Here is a 27,914-nt window from a genome sequence, read left to right as displayed (position 1 = left end):
AAGAAAAAGGGGAGTCAGCAAATTAAATATGTTAGAGGCTCACCTTAGTATCTAGAAAAAGTTCTCTCTGTCATTTACTATCTTAACTTCCTATTTCTCAGTCCACTGCAGTCTGGCTTATGCGCTTCACTGCTCTTAACTTAGACCACCAACTATCTCCTGTTATCTATATTCAGTGAATTCTCTCTCAAGCATGGAACACCACGAACATTGCCTTCTTGGAACCTGGTTTCCAGGACAGTATTCCTGGTAGATGGACTGGAGGAGGATGTTGAATTTTAGCATCCTTTGCTGGTAAGATCATTGTCCTTTAAATACGGGCATGTCCAGGTTATCCAAGAGAGTAACTTCAGAGTCATTCCTCTCTTTTTCTCTCCGTAACCCCCTAACTACAGTTAGAGAGTTCTTCTGGTAGACCTCTTTGATGCCCCTTTAGCAGCAGCCTCCTCACCAGTCTGCCTTACTCTAGACTTGTCTGTCGATTTATTTTTCATCTTCTTTGTCTGAGTGAGCTAGAGCATGAAGATTTGTTCATATCCTGAAAAGTGAAAGTGGCTCAGTCCTGTCTGACTCTTTGCGACCCCATGGGCTGTATTAAGTCCGTGAAATTCTTCAGGCCAGAACACTGGAATGGGTAGCCGTTCCCTTCTGCAGGGATCTTCCGCACCCAGGGATCGAACCAAGGTCTCCCACATTGCAGGCAGATTCTTTAACAGCTGAGCCATCAAGAAAGCCCAGGAATACTGGAGTCGGTAGCCTATCCCTTCTCCAGTGGATCTTCCCAACCCAGAAATTGAACCGGGGTCTCCTGCATTGCAGGTGAGTTCTTTACCAGCTGAGCTACCAGGGAAGCCCTTTATTCATGTCATATTTTGCTTAAAACTCTTCAGTTGGGAAATTCTTCTCTTTACAGTAAAAATCCCAAGGTATTAACGTTAAGGATCTTCTAGGTTGCTGCTTTTATTTGTTTAGCACGTAAATTTATTTATTTATATATTATATATATATATTTATATATTATTTATATATATATAAATATATATATATAAAAATAAATTTACGTGCTAAACAAATAAAAGCAGCAACCTAGAAGATCCTTAACGTTAATACCTTGGGATTTTTACTGTAAAGAGTATATATATATATATATATATATATATATAAATACGTATTTATTCAGCTGATCTGACTAATCCCTGTGAAGGGCAAGTTGAGATGGGGGCCTCAGAAGGTGATTTATTTGAACGTTTATATTTTTCCTTTCCTTGAACGAAAAGGAAGAAGCTGAGGAGCTTAGTAAGAGTCGTGGATTGAGGCTGGTCAGTATTGAGACCCACTGTTCAGTATTTGTTTAAATCCTGGCATTTAAATTTCTAATTATTTTTCCCTTGCACCTTCATACATACTACTTTTTGTTTGGGATTTGCTTTTCTACTAGTTGTAGATCATTGGGTTTTATTTCTGTTTATGACAAACTGGTTAAAGACATAATATCTCATTTTTAGTAATCTTTTTCCTATATGCTGCTCATGAACTTGCAACCAGGTTTTTTTCTGGGAAGCCCCTTGCAGAAGAACCTAATGGGGAAAGCTTGGAAGTTTGATTGTTAAAGTAAAACCCTCGTATTACATTTATTGAGCTTTAGTACTCCTAACCCTTTGGGGTTTCCCTGTTGGCTCAGTGGGTAAAGAGTCTGCCTGCAGTGTAGGAGAGACAGGTTTGATCCTTGGGTTGGGAGGATGCCTTGGAGAAGGAATTGGCAACCCACTCCAGTATTCTTAGCTGAAAAATCCCATGGACAGAGGAGCCTGGCAGGCTGCAGTACAAAGGGTCTCGAAGAGACAGATGCAACTGAGCACACCTCTTATCTTAACTCTACCAGTATAGAACTGATACAGTTTGGGTAATTTTTCTTAGTCTGTAAATATTTAAGTTTTTATTAAAAAATGTTTTCTCAGTTTAAAAATGTTCAGAAAAGTTATACTTCTCATAAGGTTGACTACTACTCTAAAACAACTGCTAAAAATGAAGTCTATTTGCTTACTTACATAGAACATTCAGCTGGAATCCAGGGGCTTTAATAGAGTCCCTATTCAGTAACAAAATAGTACAATCTCAGGGAAGCCGGTGATGGATCACTAACTGCACCTATAAAATGAGAGAATCAGTCATTTCTGATCTTGGGCCCTCCCTGGCAGGGACTGGGTTCTCTAAGAGGCCTGAGGAAAATGCATCTTCGCTCTCCCAATTCCTCCCCACCCCATGTGTGCTGTGCTCAGTCTCTCCAGTCATGTCTGACTCTTTTCGACCCTATGGACTGTAGCCCACCAGGCTCCTCTGTCCATGGGCTTCTCCAGGCAAGAATACTGGAGTGGGTTGCCATGCCCTCCTCCAGGGGATCTTCCCCACCCAGAGATTGAACCTGTGTCTCTTGAGTCTCCTGCATTGGCAGGTGGGTTCTTTACCACCAGCGCCACCTGGGAAGCCCAGTATGTTTCTGCTTTTATATTTTGTCTGTTTCCAAGTAAACACTACTAGGTGATCTGAGGATCCTTTGCTCAGTCCCACCTGGTATATAACTTTTAAAAGAGGGTTAATGAATTTACATGTTTTTTAATAGGCACATACATTTATATACTTTGGAATTTTACTTTTTTTGTTTTTAAATATGTAAGAACCATCTCGTTCTTTAAAAAAAAAACACCATTCATTCATGGGGGTAGAATAAGTAGCCTTTTGATAGAAGAGGTAACATGAGCTCAGTTGGAAAGTAATTGGTAAATTAAGTCAGCTTATAAGAATTAGGTTTTAAACCCCAGGTATTTGGACCCCTTGAACTGTGCTGTTAGGTACCAGTGATGGCTGATGGCATTTGGGAATCCTAAATGTGCAGAACTCTGAGGCACAATCAGACTAGCTCAGAACAGTCAGTGGTAATCAAATGAAATAGTAAGATCTGTTTAGTCGTGGGTCAAAGTAGATGCGACTCTCAAGCCTTCTTTGCTGTGCAGGCTTTTCCCTGACTTCGGTGAGCGGGGCTGTTCTGCTCGCAGTGCGCAGGCTTCTCACCTTCTTGGGGAGGACGGGCTGTAGGTGCGCAGGCTTCCTTAGTTGTGGCCTAGGGGCTTAGTTACCCTGTAGCATGTGGAATCTTCCCGGATTCAGGGATTGGCAGGCGGATTCTTTACCACTGAGCCACCAGGGAAGCCTGTGACACTCTAGCATAGTCTTCCAAATTTAATTAATTTAATCATTGAAAATAACAAGTTTTAAGGAAAGGTTAAGAGAACTTTTATAAATTTGTAAATCACCCAATCAGATATAAATATAGTGTGCAGTTCCAGAATTGCTGGAAACGTTTATTATCATATTCATTTATTGAGTATATGTGAGGTGCTATGGGAAATGTAAATGTTAAATGAGACCCTTACCTTTCAATACTTAAAATTTGGTAGAGAAGAGCACACAAATATTTAGCTATAACAACAGGTAGAAGATAGGAAGTACATAATTGAGGTTGTAACAGTGAAACATCTTAGAAAATAGGAGTACTTGAATCAGACTGAGTTGAAACCTGAGTGGATCTTTTGTAGTGATCACTGAATTAGGTCAATTGAAAATATAGGATTGCCATTAAAAGAATAACCCTATAACGATTGTCAAGGTCTACCAGCGTTAGCTTTCCTGTCTGCTTCACAGTGGAGCCTAACTTTGTAATGAGATGTTGAATATTTTGAAACAGTAACCAAGTGCAGCAGATTGGCTGTAGTACAGGTTAAGTTAAATCCTCAAGGTGAGGGCCTGGAATAAGGCTTCTGTATTACTGAAGTTGGTATCTCCTCAATACTACTTCTGAGATTCTTGGAGGATTAATGAGAATAATGTATTTATTGAGGAAATGTAGACAATATGACACATTGAAAATGCCTTATAAAAAGTTGTTTTTGTTATTATAAGCTAGTTATAAGCTAGTCTTACCTCCTAATAGAGTGATGATTCTATTGAATAATAGGTAACATTTTCATAGTTCTTAATATGTGCCAAGCACTACTATAAATACTTATATTGTCAAATTCTCACAAATAATCCATGAAGTGGCTACTTCTCCTGTTGTGGAAACTAGGTTCTTCTGTGTATACTTTAAAATAGTCTTGTCTGGTGATTTGAAAAATTGTTAGGTTGTTTTTTTTGTGGGGGGGTGGTGTTGCTTGGCATTTGGGATCTTAGTTCCCCAATCAGGGGTGGAACCAATGGCCCCTTGCAGTGGAAGCATAGACTTAACCACTGGACTGCCAGGGAAGTCCCCTGTTAAAATTTTGATTGGCCTTGCATTGAATCTATAGGTCAATATTGGGGAAGAGTTGATGTCTTTATGTAATATTGAAGATCTGTACCCATATGTTTTGTGATGTTACTCTGTTCATTTAGATGGTCTTTAGTTTCATAGTTCACGTGTATCTTCTAATACTATTGTCAGGTTCCCCCCCCCCCCCATTTCTTAAATTATTTCTAATCATTTTTTACTGATATACAGAAAATGCAATTTAATTTGCTAACCTCTTACTATTTCCACTTCTTTGCCTTGGAATTTCACTGTTGACAGGTGTATTGTTTGCATACAGTAAGTTATGTTTCTTCCTTTTCAGTCTTGACTCATGAATATTTCTTGTATTATTGCTTTGACTAGAGACTCCAGTTCAGCACTGAATAGAAATGGTTGTTTTGGGTATCTTTGTCTTGTTCTGATGCTAAAGAGGCTGTTTTTAATGTTGGTGCGTTATCCATAATTGCTGTCAGTTTTTAGGTTTTGGAAGAGCCTTTTTTATCAATTTAAGGAAGTTCTCATCAGTTGTGTGTGTGTGTGTGTGTGTGTTTTATCGGAGTGTTACTGATTTACACAGGCTTCCCTGGTGACTCAAGAGTCACCTGCCAACGCATGAGATGTGGGTTCAATACCTGGATGGGGAAGATACACTGGAGAAGGAGATGGCAACCCACTCCAGCATTCTTGGCTGGAAAATCCCACAGAGGAGCCTGGCAGGCTGCAGTCGATGGGGTAGCAAGAAGAGTCAGACACGACTACAGACGAGAGCATCGTTGATTTACACTGTTAGTTTCAAGTCTACAGCATGGTGATTCAGTTATATGTATATCTGTTCTTTTTCCCGTCGGGTTTTGATTGCTGTGGTTTTGTTTTAAAAATCGTGATTGGGTATTGACTTTTATCCAGTGCTTTTATTCCAGTCACTGAACCTAATGTTTTCTTTCTTCTCTGTTACTATGGTGAATATGCAAACCTCTCTTTCCTGGATTCCTGAGATGATCCCAACTTGATCATGAGATTACACCTTTAAGACACTGATAAATTTGGTTTGCTCTTTTTTAAGGATTCTTGCTTCTCTGTTCATGATTTTCTTTTCTTGTACTGGCCATGTGTGGTTTTTAGAGTATTTCTGTTTTCTAGAAGTATTTGTGTGAGGTTGAATTGTCTTTTCCTTGAAAGTTCAGTAGGACATGCCTGCAAAAATACTTATATTTGGTCTTTATGGGAAAATTAAGCAATGGTTCTTTGATAGTAATAGGAATATTCAGAGTTTCTCTGTTTCCTTTTAAACTTTTTAAGTGGAAGAATTCAATTTAATAGAAAAAAGAATTCCCATGTGCCTGTTACTTCAGGTTACTAATAATTTTGTCTCTTCCCCCACTCTGTTTTTTCTGCTGGAGTTTTAAAAGTAAATCCCAGGCTTCTTGTTTCACTAGAAATGCTTAAATATGTATCTCTTAGGATTTATTTCAATAACTATTCTGTTGTCGTACCCAACAAAATTAATGATTTTCTTAATATCCATTAATCAGTATTTGTGTTATCTTGATTCTCTTCTTAAAATGTATTTCCACAGTTGGGTTTGAATCAGGTATTCAAACGAGGTATTGTTGAATCTCTTGAGAACTTCTACCATTGACTTGTTGGAGATGCAGGGATATGTATAATTTCTTTTTGATTGAGGTTTATTGAGTGCTTAACAGGAATTCATTAGTTTTGTCACTTTTCCGTTTTTTCTTGGTATAAAATTGATTAGTAATGCCACTTTTTCTTTTTATTGTCTTTTCTCCTTAACTTTCCCAGAAGTTTATCTTTTATTACTCTCTTTGAAGAACTAACTTCTGGTTTTGTTAGTAACCTCTCCATTTTTCTTTTTTGTTGCATTGCTTTTTTATTTGATCATCTTTTTCTTACTATTTTTTTCAAATATCTTAGATATTTGTTGATTTCTAGCTGTATTTCCTTTAAGTTTTGAAATGTATTCTTATCATTATTCAACCAGGGGTTGAACCCAGTGAAAACCTGGAGTCCTAACCACTGGGCTGCCAGGGAATTCCCCATGTGTATATTTTAAATTTCTAAATAGGTAGAGATTATTTTTTCTTAAACACTAAACATATGCTGACGGTGGAATGTTTCCTTGTGTACTCCAGGGGGTCAGTAGAATGCAAAGCTGCTTAAAAGTTTGTATGATTCCAGTGTTGTGAATTATGTAAATAGAAGAAAATGAAAGAAATATATAATTAAGCAGTTGTCTTGAGTAGTGATGTCAGGTAAATTTTATTTGAAACCTTATTTATATTCCAAAACTAATCATGAGATACTTTATTTTTATGATGGAGGGGCACATGATTTTTCAGAAGGAAAGAGAATAATTCTGTACTCTAAATCACATCCTGAGATCCTGAGGTACAATTCAGTTCAACTAAAATATCACCCTTTGAGGAGTTGGTATGTAAGTAAGTAACTCATGTCATTCCCAGAGCTACAGTCTGGGTGCATAGGTGGGGTGAGGGGTGGGGGCGGGGGGAAAGACGGCAGGAGAGGAGGAAGAGAAAGAGACACACATGTGATTTCAGTGCCATGACAGAATGCAAAAGAACAGGAAGTTCACATAGAAGAAGAATTGTATTTAAGAACTGAGGGTAATTAGACCAAGAAGATCATTATTAAAGTGGTATCTTGTCTTTGGATGAATTATCTTTAATAGGATTATCAGTTGTAGATTGAACTATATTTACTTTTTAAATACCCAGTAGGGCCTTTTTTGTTTAAAATTAATTACTTTTGGCTGCGCTGGTTTTTCCTTCCTGCGAGCAGTCTTTCTCTGGCTGTGGTGCTGGAGCTCCTCATTGCAGTGGCCTCTCTCGTTGCTGAGCAGAGGCTCTAGGACACATGGGATCACTAGTTGTGGCACTTGGGCTCCTAGTTGTAGCTGGAATTCGTGTCCCCTGCACTGACAGGCAGATTCTTACCCGCTGGACCACCAAGGAAGTTCAGCAGTGTCCTTTTAATGTTAAAACTACTTGGAGAATTAAAACTCAACATCTCAGTCCTTCTATTTACATAACACTGGATGGAGGAGCCTGGTGGGCTGCAGTCCATGGGGTCGCTAAGAGACACGACTGAGCGACTTCACTTTCACCTTTCACTTTCATACATTGGAGAAGGAAATGGCAATCCACTCCAGTGCTCTTGCCTGAAGAATCCCAGGGACGGCGGAGCCTGGTGGGCTGCCATCTGTGGGGTAGCACAGAGTCAGACACGACTGAAGTGACATAGCAGCAGCAGCAATCATGTATACTTTTAAGCATATACTTATACGTATATGCTTTAAGCATACTTTCATTCTACTGTCCCCCTGGAGTACACAAGGAAACATGCCACCATCAGCATATAATGAATTAATACTGTCAACAACCAGGGACAGTTTTGCACTTCCAAGGCACATTTGGTGATATCTGGAGACATTTTTTATTGTCACAAATTGGTTAGAGGTACTACTAGCATTAAAAGGAGAGACCAGGGATTTGCTGAGTATAGTGCACAGGACAATTTTTCCTTCCTCCCAAGCAGAATTATCTAGCCTAGAATGTTCAATAGTGCCAAGACAAGGAACCCTAGGTTAATCTATAATCTTCGCATCTTCTTTTTGGCACGGGGGTAGGGCAGAGATGGAGTGGTGATGGTTCGTAGGTTAGTGAAGGAACTAGACGCATGGTTTCATATCTTACTCAGCTAGATTTTGGTTAAGGAGAACTATTCTGTGGTTTGAAGTCAGGTGAACACAACTTCATTCAGCTTTGTGGCAGGCGCTGTGTGATAGCAGTTAGAGGTAAGCAGCTCCTCTCTTTCTGGAGCTTACCCTGAGTGGTCTACAAAGAGCAGGTCTTTTTCTTTATATCAGTTGTCTTTTTTATAATTATTATATTTTTAGTCTTTTGTTTCATTCTGAATTAAGTTTGTGTATAGATTCTGGATTTAGTCTGTGTATAGATTAGTTATTTTAACCCCTTGTAAGAAATTCTGGAATAGTAAACAATTTTAATTGTATATCTTTTTCATGACTGTCAATACAAACTTTCAGCAACTTGTAATGTATATCACACTAATATGTATTCTTCTTTGGTTTTATTTTAGGTACAGTTTATAAATGTTTAAACTTGTTGGCATGATAGTACTCTTTTATATATATTTTCTATGTGCACACACACACAAACATGTAAAATAAAACTTTAGTGTAACATGAAAAACTAATACAAACAGTATTCCATGGGGTGAGGTTTAGAGATGATATTTAATGCTGATCAAGAACAAGTATAGAGAAATCTGTAATTTTGACTGTCATACTTTAACCTTTATCTTTCCTCTTTGTTTTTAGATTTTGGCTCTCTGTTTGACTTGGAGCACGACTTACCAGATGAATTAATCAACTCTACAGAATTGGGACTAACCAATGGTGGTGATATTAGTCAGCTTCAGACAAGTCTTGGCATAGTACAAGATGCAGCCTCTAAACATAAACAGCTGTCAGAATTGCTACGGTCTGGTAGTTCCCCTAACCTCAATATGGGGGTTGGTGGCCCAGGCCAAGGCATGGCCAGCCAAGCCCAACAGAACAGTCCTGGATTAGGTTTGATAAATAGCATGGTCAAAAGCCCAATGGCCCAGGCAGGCTTGACTTCTCCCAACATGGGGATGGGCACTAGTGGGCCAAATCAGGGCCCCACGCCGTCTGCAACAGGTGTGATGAGCAGTCCCGTCAGTCAGCCTGCCATGGGAATGAACACGGGGATGAACGCTGGCATGAGTCCCGGCATGCTGACTGCCGGCAATGGACAAGGGATGATGCCTAATCAAGTCATGAACGGTTCAATTGGAGCAGGCCGGGGGCGACCGAATATGCAGTACCCGAACCCAGGCATGGGAAGTGCTGGCAACTTAATGACTGAGCCGCTGCAGCAAGGCTCTCCCCAGATGGGGGGACAGACGGGACTGAGAGGCCCCCAGCCTCTCAAGGTGAGTGCAGTTTCGGTTTGTGTGCCCTGTCAGTGTATTTCTGAGTGTTCCAGGGGTGGAGGAGGAGGGCCTGAGGTCATTTATTCTTTACTGTTCATGTTTACTCTTCTTATATTATGTAGCATCTCCCACATATTATATGCCAGGGATCTATTGTCACAAATTTTATACTGCTCTTACATTAAATGTAAGTGATAAATTTATTTTAACAACTTTGAGTACCTTCACAGTTTGTTTCAAATGATTGCCAGCTAATTCCTGTTCCCTGTGACACAAGTATTAGAATATTTTCATCTCATTTTAGCCTTCATAGCCTCCCTTAAAACACAGTTTTGAGAGAGCTGGCATTATACTATCTTCAGATAGATTTCATTTGTTCCCATTGCTTGGAATGTCCCTGGTTTTTAAGAGATGTGTTATTTTTTTTCCTTATTGGTTGATGGATATTAAGATGCGTTTTTGTTTAGTCACTTAAGTTGTGTCCCACTCTTGTGACCCATGGAGTCCAACCTGCCAGGCTCCTCTGTGCATGGGATTTTCTAGGCAAGAAAATGGGAGTGGGTTGCCATTTCCTTCTCCAGGAGATCTTTCCGACCCAAGGATCTAACCCACGTCTCTTGCGTTGCAGGCAGGTTCTTTACCACTGACCACCTGGGAAACCCTAAGATGCCATTAAGCCCCAACCAACGTCCCAGGTGTTCTAATTAACCTGATCTTGGCTGTTATTTGAAAGACTTTTCTCTTTTAAAAAGCCTACTTTCTTAGCCTTATCAAGTAGAGAATGTTAAATACATTTTAAAATACATTTAAATATGTACTCTGTGTAATTAAAATTTTATCAGTGTATATTTGATGTTTATTCCTCCATATTTTTCCTGCACATTTCATTCCTTTTTCTTGAAATGGCATCACACTACAGTTGCCAGTCTCTGACATGTAATTATTCCTAAGTTCTTGTTGAATGAAAGAGATGGCTTCACTTGTAAGGTGATATTAGAGGTGGGAGAGATTTTCACATTGAGTTAGGAGCAAGCATGCTCTGTAAGAGGAGTAATTTGAGCAACATTAGGACTTGTGTATTCCTGAGAATCATGATGGTGAGGGTTCTAGAGTGAAAGTAAAACGTGGATGAATTGGGAGCGGGAACCCTGAGGGCACGCAGATAAATGAAAGCCCTTAAATATATGTGTGTGGGGGTGTGTGTGTGTGTGTATATATTTTATAGCTACAGGGTAAAAAATACAGACAACTTAGGAAAGGGTTCTGTTTGGGGTCAGCTGCCTACTCGAGGCTCTCCCTTTCCGGCACTGTCATGTTGTGTGTTGGTGTGGCTTACTTAAAATATTTGGAATGAGAAAGAACAAGAAGGTAGAGTATTAAGTACCTCTTCTGGATTCTGGGGATATGCCTGTTAGGAGTCCCTGCCCTCCTGATGTTTGTATGGGGCAGGGATGGTACACCTTACGCCTTCACTGACCCAGCAAATATTTACTGAGTTGTGGCTTTGATGCTGAAGCTAGAGCAGTGGATAAACTCACTTCAGGGAACTTACTTTCTAGGCTACACATAAGATGTAAATTAATAGTATTCCAGGTAGTGCTGTGAAGAAAAATAAGAAAAGGTTCATTAGGAGAATGCCTAGGTTGAGAGTGGATCACTGTTGTATTTATAATCTGAATCACACATTTCTACATCAGCATTGTTTCAGGTTGGATATATAGCGAGTAAATTAATCAGACAAAAAAATCCTTGGCTCTGTGGAGCCTATATTTGCATGGGGAGGGGTAATTCAAATATAAAGATTCTATTACTAAAATATTTGTTTTAAGTGAATACCACCTATATGAGTACTGAACCCATAAAGTTTAAAAGTAAGAGTATTAAGTATAAGGCAGAGAGGAAGAATCCATGCTGAGAGAGAAAAAGACAAGTCTTTATGCCAAATCCTGATGGATTTTAAAGGAGACTCTTTCTCCAAATTTGCAATCTTGATGGGTGTGGTTTTAGGTGTGCTGTATCAATTTGAAAAATAGTCCCTATGGGGAGGTGAGGCCCCTGAATTAAGTGTAAGAGTCATAGGAATGAGTATGGAAAATGTTTAGGATTAGATGTCTTTTCGCTTCTGAAAGATCCCTAGTCTTCCTTGTTTATCATTGTACATACCACCCTGCCACCGCCTCTCCCACCCACCACCAATTGACACAGTGCTTGGGGAATGACTGGATATAGATGTATTTATCAAATCCATTAGGTAGACCAGGTCAGGATGTAGTTTAATTTTGTTTTTATTATTTGGGGATTCATGGAGTGTGTGCATTACTGTTGATGCATGCAAGTCTTATTAAGGGATTTTGTTTCTTAAATATTCCTGAACTGTTCACGTTGTTGTGTTCTGGGCGCTGGTTTTTGTTTGTCATGTGTGTTACCATCGTGTGTTTTATGTGTTCCTGTGTTCCCTAAGTTTCTGTTTTTAATGCATCGGACGCTAAGAAACAACCTGTAGAGTCAGATTTATTTTTAAAGAAAGATAAAATACTCCCCTGCGGTCCTCTGGTTTTAGTTGCCTGGAACTGACTGTGGCTTCCTGGTCCTCTGCCTTTTCAGTTGAGGTGGAGATCTGTATCACTGTGGTCCAGGTAGGTGGTACGTAGTTGGACATCTGGATCACATTAGCTGTAGGGAAGGGAACAAGATGAGATAACTCACTACAGTGTAGCAGAAATTAAGTACAGTATATTCCCTTCCTGTTATACTTAGTGAGAGAGTAGAGGGGGTTGAATAAATAGAAACGATAGGGGTGAGGGGGTTGGTTGTGTTTATTTTCTAACACAAAACTCTGAGGGAGATGGCACACAGAAAGCCTGAGGGCCTTTGTTGGTCACGGTGACCACAAGTGTTAGGAATGAATTATCGCCATCTGACCAGCAGTTAGTGCAGTCTGTATATTTGAGACCAGGGTCTGCTAGAGTGAACTTGGAATTTCCAGGTTATGCATTGTGATTGAGGAAACAAGCAGTGTCAGAAATTGTTGAAACTTGGTGAGAGCAATCAAGGTGATGTCTGTGTGAACAAATGTGTGAAGGACCGAACTCTACGAGGATGTACTTGATAAAGACATTATGCATCTAAACAAGAGACGTGAAGGCATCTTACTAGTGCCAGGGTTTTGTTTATATAAATTGTGGACTCTTAAATGGCTTTCGTTTTACATATACCGTGGATTTCCATGCTAATAAGAAACACAAGTGAAATCCAACTCCCCCAAGTGTAGGCGAGCACACTGTTGGAACTGTTAGTGTAAATATCAGTACTTTAAAAGCAACATGTAGCAGCAGTGCTCCCAGCCCCATTTGGAACTACCAGAAGAAACTGAAACTTTTCACGTAAGCCTGTTTTTGTATTTGGTTATCCCTACATTTTCACTGGTCAGATTCACATAGGAAATTCCAGTTATCGGAGACCAAATACGTTTTTACTCTGGCTGCATCCCACTGAGGCTGCCTGTTTTTTTATGCTTTCACCGGAACGATGCCACTTCCTCAGTCTCATTCCCTATTATCATCCCTGCCTCTTTGTGAATTTAGTATTTTATTTCCTTTACAGGTTAGCATTCAGGAGCCAAAAAATAGGGAAGGAAGGTGTGCCACTCACTGCCTAGTTATAGGGAAAGGGAAAAGCTGAAGCAGATATTGGAGATTCAAGAAACATGATGCTCTCGGGTTTGCAAGTAAATGGGTAAGGGAGATAAGTAGTACTTCTGCCATGGAGAAGTAGTCAAGTTCTCATGAAGATAATGAAAGGTCTGGTATACCATCATTTTTTTCCCCCTTATGAGTAGAAAAAAGTGAGGACAGATGGCAAGAAAACCTGTTAGATGTAGTCTACAAAAGCTGCGTTCAGGGACTTGAATTAAGACAGTGACAGTGGGCACGGATGCATGGGACTGGGCGGCTAGAGGTAGAATTTGAAGGACCCTTTGATAGATTGGATCTGTCCAAGAAAGGTGAGAAATCTGGCATGACTCCTCTAGCATCCTTAGTTTGTATCCTGAGTGCTTGGAAGTAGGCAGTGATTGACTTACATGGGGGTCTTATGTGGAAGAATAGAGTTGTGAGTTGCATCATTGTTATCAATAAAACATTTGGCTTTTGAATAATTAATGCTGTGTTCTTTAAGCTACAGTATGATGGCTCCACACAGACTTACATAAAGACAGGGAAATACTTTTTTTTAAAGCCATGCTCTGCAGCATATGGGATCTTAGTTCTCCGACCAGGGATCCAACCTGTGTGCCCTGCAGTGGAGGTGCAGATTCCTAACCACTGGACTGCCAGGGAAGTCCCTGAACTTCCTTTTTAAAGTACATAGGGATTACGAATATACTCAGATTACTTTAAGAGCCAAGGAGGCAATTTAATAAAGCAGCTAGGTCTAAGATATCAAGAAATGCAGGCTTTAAAGTTTATGCGCTGTATCTAGGTAATTCAGATTCAAAAAAATTTTAAATCACTGTTCTACTGTGTCCCTAAATTTAAAAAAAGACATATCCCCCAAACTACCAGTTTTCTACCTTGTTTTTGGTATTTGTTTGTTTGTTTTTTTTAACCCAGCCACTCCACACAGCATTTGGGATCCTAGTTCCCTGACTTCAAACCCATGCCCCCTACACGGGAAGCACAGAGTCTTAACCACTGGACAATAAGGGAAGTCCCCTCCCCCACTCCTTTTTTTTTTTTAATGCTGGAATAAGCATTCAAATGCTTTGGTATATCAAGTTCTCTAATATATTTAAGGATTAGATGGTTTATTGAGTTGAATTTGTTAAGTTATAGTTTGCACGTTAAATGAAAGTTATTTAGTCATTGAAAGTGGAGATGAATGGCAAAACCTGCTTAGTAGGTATAGCTAAATGAAGACACATTTTTAGTAACATCTCATTTACAGGCAATACCTCTAAATTCACTGTACCTCAGGCCCCTAGTCTTTTTATATATGGAGAATTTCTTTTAGAATTGTCTTTGTAAATTAGGAAGTGGAAAAGGAAGGGAAATAGTATGTCCTGTTAGTGTGGGGAATAAGATGTAATTTCTTTTCTGTTTCTTGTTCTTAGATGGGAATGATGAACAACCCTAATCCTTACGGTTCACCATACACTCAGAATTCTGGACAGCAGATGGGAGCCAGTGGCCTTGGTCTCCAGATTCCGACAAAGTCTGTACTACCAAATAGCTTATCTCCATTTGCAATGGACAAAAAGGCTGTTCCTGGTGGAGGAATGCCCAATATGGTGGGTAGTAATCTGTCTGCAGATTTGTTTTCCATCTGACACTTGAGGAAAAGAAATGCGTTTGGGACTTCCCTGGTGGTCCTGTGGTTAAGACTCTGTGCCTCCAGTGCAGGGGGCGGGGGTTCCATCCCTGGTTGGGGAACTAAGATCCCAAATGCCATGCATGCTTGGTGCAGCCAAAAGATTTTTTTTTTTTTTAAAGAATTCTGTTAAACTTTTATGTTTTCTGTTCTGCTATAAAGCACAACACTAGGATTTAATGGGATGGTCCCTGTGATCAAGGAAGCTTATGCCTGCCTTCCATTTCACATGGTGTTTTTTTACTTGGGTATTGATCAGTAAAGCTGTTAGCCCAAACAGAAGCAAGTGGGGCTGCCACAATGAAAGTTTTGGGGTCCTGCCATATTCAACTCCTTGTATATGCAGTTCTTTCTATAGGATAGGAAAGTGGAACCTTTTTCCTCTTCGGTCAGTCATCTGGATATCTATTGATTTATATCTGGTACTGTTAGACAGAAGTAACTTCTCCCTCTCAAAGTTACACATTTTTAACAGTGACTGTTATGGAAAAATCTCCAACTCTTCTAACATTGCTGTTTTTCTAAAGTAAAACTATCTCTAGTTGTAAATGTGTCACATAGTCCATGTGTGTCTTCAAAAATTGTACTGTAGGAATTTTATTTCTTTTTCAGATATTTTAGGTTTTTTGCTTTATGTCCCATAGTCACTGAATGCCTGTATTTCAGATACTCTGCTAAGTACTGGAGACAAAAGATTAACACGTTTCTCTGTCTCCAGAAATGTTTACTTTTCTATAGGACAAGACGAATTTTGTCCAGAGTTTACAAAAACTAGTTTTTCACCCACCTGAAAGGCCCCTGCCAGGTCTTCTGAGAAGCTCTTCACTGTTTCAAAACCTAACTTGAACATGCCTTTCACAACAGATTCCTTTATTTTCCCCCTTGCATTGGACTTTACCATGTCCTCTTTGTTTTACTCTATGTTACACATACTTTGATTATATTACTTGTTAATATAGTAATAGTAATTTATTTTCTTGTTAAATTAAGCTTCTTGATGGTAGAAGCCATCGTTTATTTATCTTAGAATCCCCTGTGTTAAAAAATTGGGTCTGGCACCTAGTAGATGACATGTCGTTAAAGGTTTTCATTGAAAATCTCCAGGTCCGTATTTATTCAGGAGGTAGCACCCAGTGACCCCTAACATTGAATGTGTCTTTACTGTTGTACCCCTTAGGGCCAGCAGCAGGCCCCACAGGTCCAGCAGCCAGGCATGGTGGCTCCGGTGGCCCAGGGGATGGGTTCTGGGGCACATACGGCTGATCCGGAGAAGCGCAAGCTCATCCAGCAGCAGCTTGTCCTCCTCCTGCACGCTCACAAGTGCCAGCGCCGGGAGCAGGCCAACGGGGAGGTGAGGCAGTGCAACCTTCCCCACTGTCGAACCATGAAGAACGTCCTAAACCACATGACACACTGCCAGTCGGGCAAGTCCTGCCAAGGTGAGTGGGCTCAGAGGTTTTTTGTGCTCCGCAGTCAATATTTATTTATAGTCAGAGCTGATCACATTTTCTCTCCCCTGAGACTCCTTACTGATAATGCCTTACTCTATGTTATGATCAAATTCAGTATCATTTTGTGCGTATCTAGAGATATGGTAGTAGAGGAAGTTTTAGAGACTTCTCTTTTGCAAGGGACTTTTATTTGCCCCAGCATAGCTTTAAATATTGAGAGTTTGCTGTCATGTAGGCAAATACTAAAAAGAATGTTACCCAACTTAATATAATTATAGAGCCATTAGGAATCTGTATTTTTATTGAAGCATAGTAGCTTCACGATGTTGTGTTTGTTTCTGCTGTACAGCAAAGTGAATGTTATACATATTCATATATCCATTCTCTTTTAGATTTTTTTCGCATGTAAGTCATTAGAAAGTATTGAGTAAAGTTTCCTGTGCTATACAGTAGATTCTTACTAGTTATCCGTTTTATAGAGTATAGTAGTATATATATGTCCTTCCCTATCTCCCAATTTTTCCACCTCCCCTGCCCAGTAACTAGAAGTTTTTTTTTACATCTCTGACTCTCTTTCTGTTTTGTAAATAAATTCATTTGTACCCTTTTTTGGGGGGAAGGTTGCACTGGGTCTTTATTGCTGCATGCAGGCCGCAGGGGCTACTCCCTGTGGTGGCTTCTCTTGTTGCGGAGCACAGGCTCTAGGAACTCAGGCTTCAGTGGTTGCGGCTCTCGGGGCCTAGAGCTCGAGGGTTCAGAAGTTGTGGCACACAGGCTTAGTTGCTCTGTGGCGTGTGGAATCTTCCTGGACCAGAGTACTCTTGCATTGGCAGGCAGATTCCTATCCACTGAGCCACCAGGGAAGCCCTGTACCACCACCACCCCCTTTTATTTTTTTAAGAGAAATCTGTATTTTAAAGATTTTTCTCACACAGTGTTGTGGTCAAAAATAGAGGCTCTGGAAATCAGACTGCTTGAGTTTGAATCCCACTTGGGGTGCTCTGTGACTTTGTTCAAATCACTTAACCAGTTTTTGCCTATTTTCTCAACTGTAAAATTTGAGGATTAATAACTACCCTTTAGGGGGTGTTAGGAAGATGCATTAATAACATTTGTAGCACTCATTATATGGTTGATAAGTTAGCTAATAATAATGTAAAAAATCACTTTTCTTATCAGTGGCACACTGTGCATCTTCTCGACAAATCATTTCCCACTGGAAGAATTGTACAAGGCATGATTGTCCTGTGTGTCTCCCCCTGAAAAACGCTGGAGATAAGAGAAATCAACAGTGTAAGTGATGAAATCTTTTGAAACTTTTATATCAAAGTATTCTTAGACTCTTCCCCGGTGCAATTTGGTGAGATTTAACATACTTCTTGATTATATGAAGTTCCTGTGACTGCCAGTGCTGTCATACTAGATTATTTCCACTTACCACAAACTTCATAATAATAAGGTTAGAACTGAAGTGTTTATTACTTAAAATAAGATCCAGAAAGATCATTGCTTTGACATTGGGCAGATTATTACTCTTCTCTACCTGTGATGTAAATATTTAGATAATTTGAAATTAATGTTAAAGAAAAGTTTGAGGTTATTTTTAGAAGCCTGGGGTTGATGAGCTTTTCTTAGAGAAAAAGTATCAAAAGTAGAAAGTGCAGCCACCAAGTCTCATTTAGGATTTAAAATTGAAAGGTGGCATTTAGGATTGAAAGATAAATTTGGAACTGCATATAGCATATTTTTAAAAGGAATGAAATTCCATAAATGAGTAAATAAATCATAGATATCCTAGTAGAGAATTAGGACTAGGAAATAGTTCACCAGGAGGAGGAAATACCCAAAAGTTCCCTATTAAATTAAGTAATGAAATAAAATACCATTTCTCTCCTGTCACGCTGTCATGCATTCTTCATGGGAACATTGATAACAGCTTGTGGGAAGGCTTTTGGGTATTTTGGATCAAAAGTTTTTCATGCCAGTGATGCCCTTTGACCAATCAGTTCTATGCTTAGAAATTTAAGGAAATAATGGGAAACAAGATGCATGTATTTCATAATCACACAACAGTATTTTTGTGTTTAAAACTCAGACATGATAGTATTTCCTGTCTCAGCATCTTTAATGTTGTAATACTCTTTCTTCTGTTTTCCCTAGCAATTTTGACTGGAGCACCAGTTGGACTTGGCAGTACTAGCTCTCTAGGGGTGGGTCAACAGTCCACTCCCAGCCTAAGCACTGTCAGTCAGATTGATCCCAGCTCTATAGAAAGAGCCTATGCAGCCCTTGGACTGCCCTATCAAGTAAATCAGATGCCGACCCAGCCCCAGGTGCAAGCGAAGAATCAGCAGAACCAGCAGTCTGGGCAGTCTCCCCAAGGGATGCGGCCCATGAGCAACATGAGTAAGTCTGTGTCCTCCTCGTCATGGCAGAGTTGCAAGTTAGCTTCTTGGATTTCTTTTTTACCTTTCTGAGTCTTTTTTTTTTTTTTTAATTTTGATCTCTTCTACTGTTTTTGGGGGGAGCATTGTGCTGGGTCTTCATTGCTGTACATAGATTTCCTTTAGTTGCAGCAAGCAGGGGCTACTCTTCGCTGTGGTGGGCAGCCTTCCTGCAGTGACTTCTCTTGTCACGAAGCACAGGCTCTAGGCTTGCGAGCTCAGTAGTTGTGGCGCAGGGGCTCAGTAACTGGTTGTCCCTACTTTTGAGACATCTCTAGTGTGGATGAGCAAGTAAGTGAACAAATAGACAAAACAGCAGGATCTCTACTGCATATTTCAGGTAGTAGAAATTCTGTAGCAGAGAGGGGAAAGAGGGAGCCACTCCTGGAACTCCGCATTAGAGCTTTTCTCTGTAAGGCCCCCATGACCCTGTTTAACCACATGCTTAATCTTCTGATTACTATTGGATTCACTTAATGTATAAAGATTTTGTTGGGGCTTAGAAAAAAATATATGTTCTCCTAAGGCTTAAGATTCTCCCTAGGGCTAAAAATATTACATGTTTTCTCCTTGATTATTAGGTGCTTTGAATTTTTCTTTTGTTCATTTTTTTTTTCTTTCTGACTTACTCTCTGCCAGTGCCAGTGGTGTTTTTATCCCTACATTTTTGTATCTCAAGTGAATGCTCACTCTTAGGGTCCTAAATACAAATCTGTGTAAAGGTATCTTTCTCAAGTTAGATTGAGCCATTACTTGCAATCAGTGCCAAAGATTAAATGAACCTGGATACTTTGGAGGGAATGTCTTTTTTCGTATGCCATCAGAAGGCAGTAAAATAAGCAAATCAGTAATAGTATAATCACTTTTTTCTTTACCTTAATACTGTTACCACCAGTGAAACAAATCTGTGTTAAGGATGTGTAGTTTTCTTAAAAATGAATATTTCATAGTGACAGATAAGCCACTACCAGCAACTGCATTTCAGAGCCTGCCTTGATGCTGTTAGGAGAGTTCTGCCTAACGATTTGGGAAGCGTGATGAAAGAAGACAATAGGATTTTTATTAGACACTGTTGAGAAATCCAGTCAATTATTTGCATTTTAGGGAGGAGTTTTGTTTTCTTATTTTTAACTAAATATCTTGAAGGATATATTAATAAAATTGTTAATCAAAAAATTTTAACCACATGAAAATCTGGTTTAGTATAAATATTGCCATTGATGGTTTTCTTTGTTTTAAAGAAGTAATATTCATTAAATCATTAATTTAAAAAGTGATAGGAATACATAGAGCTATTCAAGCCAGTTTGAAGGAGTAGTCAATTTAAAATGTGTAATGCAAATACTGTCTTTAATTCTCCTCCCTGGGGATCATCATCCTTAGCTTTCTTAGGTTCTTACATAGATGGTGCTTATGAAAACACGTGCATGTGTTAAGTTCGGTTCCCTAAACAATTTTAGTTCTAGTTTTTTGCTCCTTTTGACACCATTACTCTTATGTTTATCCATACATATGTGAGTATAACTGTAAGATGGAATAGCAAGTGGAAATCTAAGTTGGTGAAAATGTGTGTACATTTTTTTTTTTCATTTGTTTAACGGTTACCAGATAGCTTTCCAAAGAGTGGATCAGTTTACACACCTATGAATTTTCAGAGAAATGCTGCTTTTCCCAAACCTTTCTCAACATTTTGTATTCTCAAACTTTAAGGGAATTCATAGGAATTCCCTGATGGTCTAATGATTAGGACTCCATGCTTCCACTGCAGGGGGCACAGGTTCAACCCCTGGTTCAGGGAACTAAGGTCCCCACAAGCCCAGTGGCCCCCCAAAAAAAAGTTTGTGGAATTTCATACGTGAAAAAAAATTATATGTTTTTCATGTATATTTTTTAAGCCATTGTATTTCTTTTTTTATGTAAATTGTTCTTTTCTTCTTCATGTTTTTCTTACTATGCTATAAAGGAACTTTGTGTAGTAGCCTTTATATATGTGTTGCTGATTATATTGCAAATAATTATCATATATAATATTAGCATTTTCCCCCCCAGATTTGTCATCTGTCTCTTGATTTGGTTTATGGTGATTATTTTACTTGTTACTAATTACTGTTACATTTCTAAATATCCTTAAAACTTCTGTTTTGGGTCTTTTGAATGGACAAAAAATTCTTGTAATGTTTTATTCTAGTACTTTCATAGTTTTTCCTCTTCCTTTCTTTTTATCCTTAATTTTTGTTGTTTTTGTTATCATTTTTTGGTATTTAAAATACCGTCTCTTGCTTTTTGTTTTGATGTAGGTGCTAGTCCTATGGGAGTAAATGGAGGTGTAGGGGTTCAACCGTCGAATCTTCTTTCTGACTCGATGTTGCATTCAGCCATAAATTCTCAAAAGTAAGTTTTAATCTTGGCTTGTGCCCTTTGTCAGATTTCAGACTCTTGTTAGAGCTCCTTATTTGAGCTTTTTAAGTTTACTTGATTTGACAATATCCTTGGTGAATGATGACAAATTATGTGTTTTCTTTAGGCTCTGTATAATCTCTTTAGAAATTATATCAAGTATTTGGGGTAACTGACACCTGTACAAATACAGTAGGAAGTTAACAAATGCAGCTGCTTAAAAAGCGAGTTTGCTTTATCCCAATGCTAGCAGTTAGTCCATCGCCCAGTGGATTCTTGGGTAAGCTGTGTCAAAATGACAGCTCAGTCTTGTAACACAAGACTCAGTCTTTTAAACACAAGGTTATCAGCCACCCCTCTACACAGTGAAATGTTGTGTGTTTTAATTGTTTCCCCTCACAAGTACAAATACATATATACCATTTCCCCCAGATTTATGTGTAAATAGACTTGTCATAGTGTATTGGCCCTATTGCAGTCATCACTGTTAGCTCTACTTAAATTGAGAGCCTCTTTTTCCTACTACCCTTCTTTGCTAAAACTGTTTCACTCCTTCTTAAAGCCCAATGATGAGTGACAATGGCAGTGTGGCCTCTCTGGGTCCTATGCCAACAGCAGCTCAACCATCCAGTACTGGAATTCGGAAGCAATGGCATGAAGATATTACTCAGGATCTTCGAAATCATCTTGTCCACAAACTGTAAGCTTGTTGGCATGTCTTATTCATAAGGAGTTATAAGGTCAATCTGCCAGGCACTTAAACATGAGAAATTACTGATTTTTCTATAGCCTGGTTGCTACTGATACTTCTCCTGTGGCTTTCCTGCTTCTATTCTCTGCTTCTCAACTTTTTCTCCATTATTTCTTAGGTGTCTTTTAGCTTTTAACCATGTGTGAGGATTCTGTCTAGTGACAATAATCAATATATATTAAAGATTATTCATTTTATTAATCATTTCCTTTACAAAGTTAATATTTTAAAAGAAAAACTAGGTTTTAACTGAGATCATTAGAATAGTAGTGGCAACACAGCCTTCTGTTATCCTTGGTAAAATTTTTATTATCTTGACAAATTGAATCTGTTTGGGTGGCCTCTCTGGTCTTCTGGTCTTCTAAATGTGTACATAGCAATTACTTGTGAAATACCTGTGCACTGTTTTTTGTGAAGTTAATGTATGCCAGGCACACTGCCTCACAAACACTGTCTTGTTGGATGAAAGAGGCGTAAGGCATATAGAATGGTAAAATGTAATATACCCGATACCCTAAAAATTGAGCTTTGCCCTCACTGGTTACAGAGCTTATACTTCAACAAAATGCAGCACTTTTTTTTTTTCTTGGAAGAATCAGGTTTTTTTTTTTGTTTTTTGTTTTCATTTCCCCTCTACTTAATAGAGAGATCTCCAGTTCATCCAGTTTTTTTTATTACCTTGAAACAGGGTAGTCTGTCTTGTTTTCTTAGTTTATTTTTATGTTACATTAGCTTATCAGTTATACTTGAGCTTCATTTAGGAATTCTCAAATGATAGCACCAGAAATGGAATTTGACACAAAGAAAAAACAGATTATTTTTAATACAATGAATTAATAGGGAATAACCAAAACAAACTTATCTTGTGATCAAATTGTTTAGAAACTTAATAGAAACGGTAGGTTATTTGGGATTGATCATCTGACTTGATGTTAATATTATATGCTTGAGAACTTTTTACTAACTCGGATTTCCATTTATTTCTTCTCCACCTGGTGCCTTCAGGAAAGTTAGTGCCAGGCATTTTGGGGAATTGCTAGAGAGTAAAAGACATTGAATTTAGCAGAATTTTCTTTGCATTTTTGCTCCCTTCACTTCAAGTTTTTGATCTTTTAAGATTTTGTAGAGACTATTAGGTTTTATTTTACTAAGCTGAGTGCAAGAGTAGAAGGATCTTAAGGCTTTTGCTACATGATGCTATAGTAAAGGTCAGGTTTTCTCACTTCCCTTTATGCAGATAGCACAGTTTTTTCTTTTTTTTTTTGCCTTACATTAGAGTCATAGGGACCAGAGTATTTCCATGGAGTCATTTCTTATATTCTGATCAGGAAAACCCTTTGATTTGATTAATACAGACACTTCTTTTGGTCAGTAATTTATGTTTGAACACATCTCAAGCCTTATTTTAAAATTTTACCCAAAGTATTCATTGTATAAAAATGAGAAAATACTAACCAGGAAAATATTTAAAATACTGTGTGTTTCTATGATGAGAAAAAAAAGCTGACGTGATATAATAGTGGTAGGATTTTATATTCCTAGCGTTCAAGCCATATTTCCCACTCCGGATCCTGCTGCTTTAAAAGACAGACGGATGGAAAACCTAGTTGCATATGCCCGGAAAGTGGAAGGGGACATGTATGAATCGGCAAACAATCGAGTGAGCATCTGTTTTTTCTATTTAAAGCAAAAGGGGACCTCTTCTGGTTGTTTATTTTTGTTCCTCTGTGTTGCATGTACACAGAACACTATACCTCAGAGGACACCCTTTAGCCATTCTGTCCTGTAATGCACTGTGGAGTTGCGATAACAAAACACTTTTCTTAAAGTGTATGTCAAGAATCTTGCATTTTTCCTCTTAATACAGCGCACTCATGTGGCACTTTATCTGGGTTGTCCTTCTGGCAGCTAAAAAGTGGTTGAGCTGTTACCATGCTCCGTGCTATTTTCACTGGAATATGGTGGTGAATCAGCTGCTCAGTATCTTCATCTCAAGTAGTATTTCTGTATCAGTTGAACTTTCTTCTCTAAATTGGCACTTCTTTAAGAAGTAGCATATTCTTGGCACATGTTGGGAATTGTACTTTGAGAAGTCATGCCTTACTGTGTATATTCATTATATAGCAATTTTTTACTGATCATTTTAAATGTGAGCTCATATTTGGAATGATCTAAGAAAATAGATTAGAATGCTTCTTTTCCCTTTTCATTTCTGCCTTTTTTAAATGAAGCAAATATTTGCTCTTAGTTCGTTTTTTCTGTTACCTGATGGTAGTTCATCTTTTTTCCTCATCTCTACTTAACAAAATTCAAAAAGGCGGAATACTACCACCTGCTAGCTGAGAAGATCTATAAGATTCAGAAGGAACTAGAAGAAAAGCGAAGGACTAGACTACAGAAACAGAACATGCTACCAAGTGCTGCAAGCATGGTGCCAGTTATGAACACAGGGCCTAACATGGGGCAGCCACAACCAGGAATGACTTCTAGTAAGTGCTTTTTATGTATTTTTAGGAGAAACTGAAATAAAATGGTTTCTAACCAAATTCACTAATTTGCATTAGCTTATGTTACTATTCTGGAGCTTTCAAATGACTATTGCCTTTTCAAAGAACTTAGTTTGTTCTCTAGTAAAAACAGTAAACAGTGTATTGAAGATTCCTAGATTTGCTACTTGTCTTAACAATATGGCATCATTTTTAGTGCCAAAGGTATTCTTCTCTCATAGTGACACCTAGGAACTGATAGCCCATGGGTTTTTACTGACTTGCATGTGGCAGGCAGCCAGTTGATGTAGACTCAGCAGGCAAGCACCTTATTGGCTTCGATACATCCTAAACAGTATCAGATTACTTACCTTGTCACACTTTCTTCTTGACCCAGTATGTTCATAGCCTAAGAACTGTTTAAATGATGTGTGAACGGCTGTGATGGGGAAAACCTGTGTTTTTTTTAAGTCAGGAAAAGCTGGCTACCTGTAAGTATGCCAACTGAGCCAGCAGGTACCAACCTTTAGGCCACTGGTGGATGGTGAGTGGGCTGAGAAATTGACACCCCACAGGTCTTGAAGTAGTCAGGTGGAGAGCTTTCAGCAGCCTCATGTGTTAACTGTGGTGTGCTGGATACATTTTCTCATTGGACCATGATGGTGAAAAGAATTGAGAACAGCATTTCTGGCAGAGAGAACAGCATGCACGGAGGCCCCACTAGCAAGGGAAAATTGCAGGTGTGTGGGTTTGGGTTGGTTTTTTTGTTTTGGTTTTTTTTTTTGAGTAGGTAGAACAATTGTTTGGAAACAAAGTCAAGATTGGGTTGAGGATACTGCTTCAGTGCTGATAGTTTGAATTAGAGCAGTACCTATGATATAGAGACAAGTGGATAAGTTTGAGATATTTGAGTGTGCTACAATTTACTTGACTTCTTCAGAAATTGGAGCCAAGTTTAAAGTTTGTCAGGTATTAAATTGTAGTCTGTATTTTAAAATACAAACAATGGTTCTAGTGTAGGCAGGAACAAATACTAGTGGAACTGAGTAGCCCTAAGTGCGTGTTTATGGAATGAAATCCCTCTTATCCCATACACAGAAATCAATTGTAGAAGAATCCAAAATTTTGTTTTTAACCATAAACATAACTAATGAGCAAACCAGGGGAACCAAGCGAACCACCTTTCATAAAAAAGGTGATTTTAGACCATATAGATTTTAATCATTCTTAATTATTTCTATTTTTGTATTTAAGAGGTACATGATATATAGTTCAATATAATATGTATATTATTTAAAGTCAGTGTTCACAGTGGACATGTATACATCAAAACACATTATTGGGGGTACACAATCAAAATCGGTCACTGGACAAAATCTGTGGCTCTTGTCTATAGAGAGATTCTTTTTACCAGTGAAATAATCAGGCTTAATCAAATGACAGCATATTAAATACTATATTCGTCTTTTTAAATATAAGATCTCACATTATTTCCTGTCAACAGCAAAAGCACCCTGGTTCATATAGAAATGGACTAAAACCATTTTGAGGTATTTTCTTGTACTGCAGAAAAGCATTTTCTTCAGATTCCTCTCTGGTTCAAACCTTTATTCTTTTGATAGACTGAATTCTGTAAGTTACTACTCTTATTTAAATGGGAACAGCTGGCTGAAAGGTGCGTTTCTAACCATCTCTCTGTTCTGCTCTAGATGGCCCTCTCCCTGATCCATCTATGATCCGCGGCAGTGTGCCAAACCAGATGATGCCTCGGGTAACTCCACAGCCTGGTAAGGTTTTTGTTTTTTAACAGAATTCCTAGTGTATTACAAGCTTAAAATTGTCACCTTGATTCCTGCTGCCACTCAGCAGCAGGTATCACGATTGTCTACTTGAGAAATCAGAAAGCCTTTTAGATTAGGAGCCCAGGGAGGGGGGAAATGTGAAGAGCAGGTTGACTGGCAGGTGTAGGAGCACAAGGTACAAACGATCACGCATTCATTCAAAAACAACTAGCCAAGATGAGGTTTATTCCATCCAAATTTGGTTGAGACCATACATTAATTAACAGTGCCTTTCTGTAGCTGTTGGGAATGAAACAGAGATTCTTTCACAGTTGGAAGCAGGTTCCTTTATTTGTCCTGATAAAATGACATAGAATTGTAAAGAAGAACTCTCTTATTCTCCAGTCACACGGTGTTCAGGTTTAGTATTTGTACTGATTACAGGTTTGAATCAGTTTGGCCAGATGAGTATGCCTCAGCCCCCTATTGGACCCCGGCAAAACTCTCCTCTTCAGCACCATGTACAGTTAGCTCAAACTGGAACACTTAACCCGGTAAGTTTGACCTCTGGGTCATCTTTTTGCCCTTTACTTGACCTTTTTGAAGTTCCTTTTCTCTGAGACAACAAATTCTAACACTAGCTTAAACAGCTAACTATATGCAATTAGTTCTTAATGCTGTTGTTTTTTGGGGTTTTTTGTTTTGTTTTTCGTTTTGTGTAGAATTCTGTTGTATTTAGCCCTTATCACAGACATGATTAAATGATTAAAACTAAACCATATACCACAATTAGACAGTATTCTTAATTTTCACTTACCTCTGTTTACCTATATTTGTTGTTTTTAGAAATTTATCCTATAGAAATAATTCCTGAGATACTGAAAGGATATAATTTGAAGAAAATTCATATTAAGGGTGGTATATTATATAATGTGTTTTAGAAAATGGCCATAGCCTGAATGTATATTAAGGGATTCATTATGGTTAAATTATGGTACATCTGTAAATTGGAATGCTTCATAAGTGTTAATTTCAGAACTTATATGATGGCATGAAAGCTGTTTACAGCTTTAATTGGGAAAAGCATGTGTCTAAAGTATATAGGATACTGTACAGTTAAGAACTCTCTCTGGATTATAACATATAAAATAAACACTAAAAGAAAGATTTGCTTCCAAATACTGTTCATATCTAGTCACAGTACTAGAAAGCTTGTAACAGCACCCAGTCAGCACTGCCTAGAGTCTCACTCAGCGTTGAGTAGTCTGCACACTTGGACAGAGTCCTCTCTCTTCTGTAATGCCTATCGTCCCCAAACACAGAGCCTGCCCAGGGAGGAACCTGTTAAGGGTGATGGAGGGGCAGTTGTTTGGTTCTCAAGAGTGGAGAAGAGGGACTCTGAGCACCTCATTCCTCCTTACACAGATTCTAAACCTGTCATCCACCTTTCCATGTTGGCCCCCAGCCCTTACCCTACCTCTCAGAGTTAGTACTATCAGTCATTGGGCCTTTTTGGAGTTGTCTCTCGCCTCTGGTCTGCTGTGTTTAATGAGGGGTTTTATTTTTCATTTTAATCTATGAGACAAGTGCCTTTCTTAGATTATGAAGTTTTGGGCCTTTGGTATCCATAATTACTCATTTTAGAGTCTTACAGCTTGTGCTTTAATAATACCTACATAAGCAAAAACCTCATGAAACTGATTTGCTCTTCTCACTTATAAAACAAGCAGTGTATAAAGACAGTTACCTCTGTACCTCGGTCTAGATGCGTGTGTGTAACTTCTTTAGAGTGGGCTTTAGGGTAAGTAGTGAGGCTGTTCTCTGTTATCTTGGCATGAGTGTCTGCTGCTCTCATGCCACTTTCTTCTTGTTCTTCCCCACCCTCCCATAGCAG

General features: G+C 38.7%; 1 protein-coding gene across 1 annotated transcript in view; it reads left to right on the top strand.

Annotated features, from left to right (window-relative positions):
* Positions 1-27,914, top strand: part of EP300 (E1A binding protein p300) — a 63,837-nt gene that overhangs the window by 10,362 nt on the left and 25,561 nt on the right. The window contains exons 2-12 of the mRNA XM_027540695.1: positions 8,706-9,343; positions 14,454-14,630; positions 15,888-16,149; positions 17,341-17,454; positions 18,322-18,567; positions 20,903-20,996; positions 21,565-21,702; positions 23,296-23,413; positions 24,071-24,242; positions 25,949-26,026; positions 26,465-26,574. Of these exons, the coding sequence (XP_027396496.1) occupies positions 8,706-9,343; positions 14,454-14,630; positions 15,888-16,149; positions 17,341-17,454; positions 18,322-18,567; positions 20,903-20,996; positions 21,565-21,702; positions 23,296-23,413; positions 24,071-24,242; positions 25,949-26,026; positions 26,465-26,574 (2,147 nt within the window). The remainder of the gene's footprint in view (positions 1-8,705; positions 9,344-14,453; positions 14,631-15,887; positions 16,150-17,340; positions 17,455-18,321; positions 18,568-20,902; positions 20,997-21,564; positions 21,703-23,295; positions 23,414-24,070; positions 24,243-25,948; positions 26,027-26,464; positions 26,575-27,914) is intronic.

Source organism: Bos indicus x Bos taurus, chromosome 5 (genome assembly GCF_003369695.1).
Source record: "Bos indicus x Bos taurus breed Angus x Brahman F1 hybrid chromosome 5, Bos_hybrid_MaternalHap_v2.0, whole genome shotgun sequence".
Lineage (NCBI taxonomy): Eukaryota > Metazoa > Chordata > Mammalia > Artiodactyla > Bovidae > Bos > Bos indicus x Bos taurus.
The sequence above is the reverse complement of the archived record's forward strand: the minus strand, read 5'-3'. Positions and strand labels throughout refer to the sequence as shown.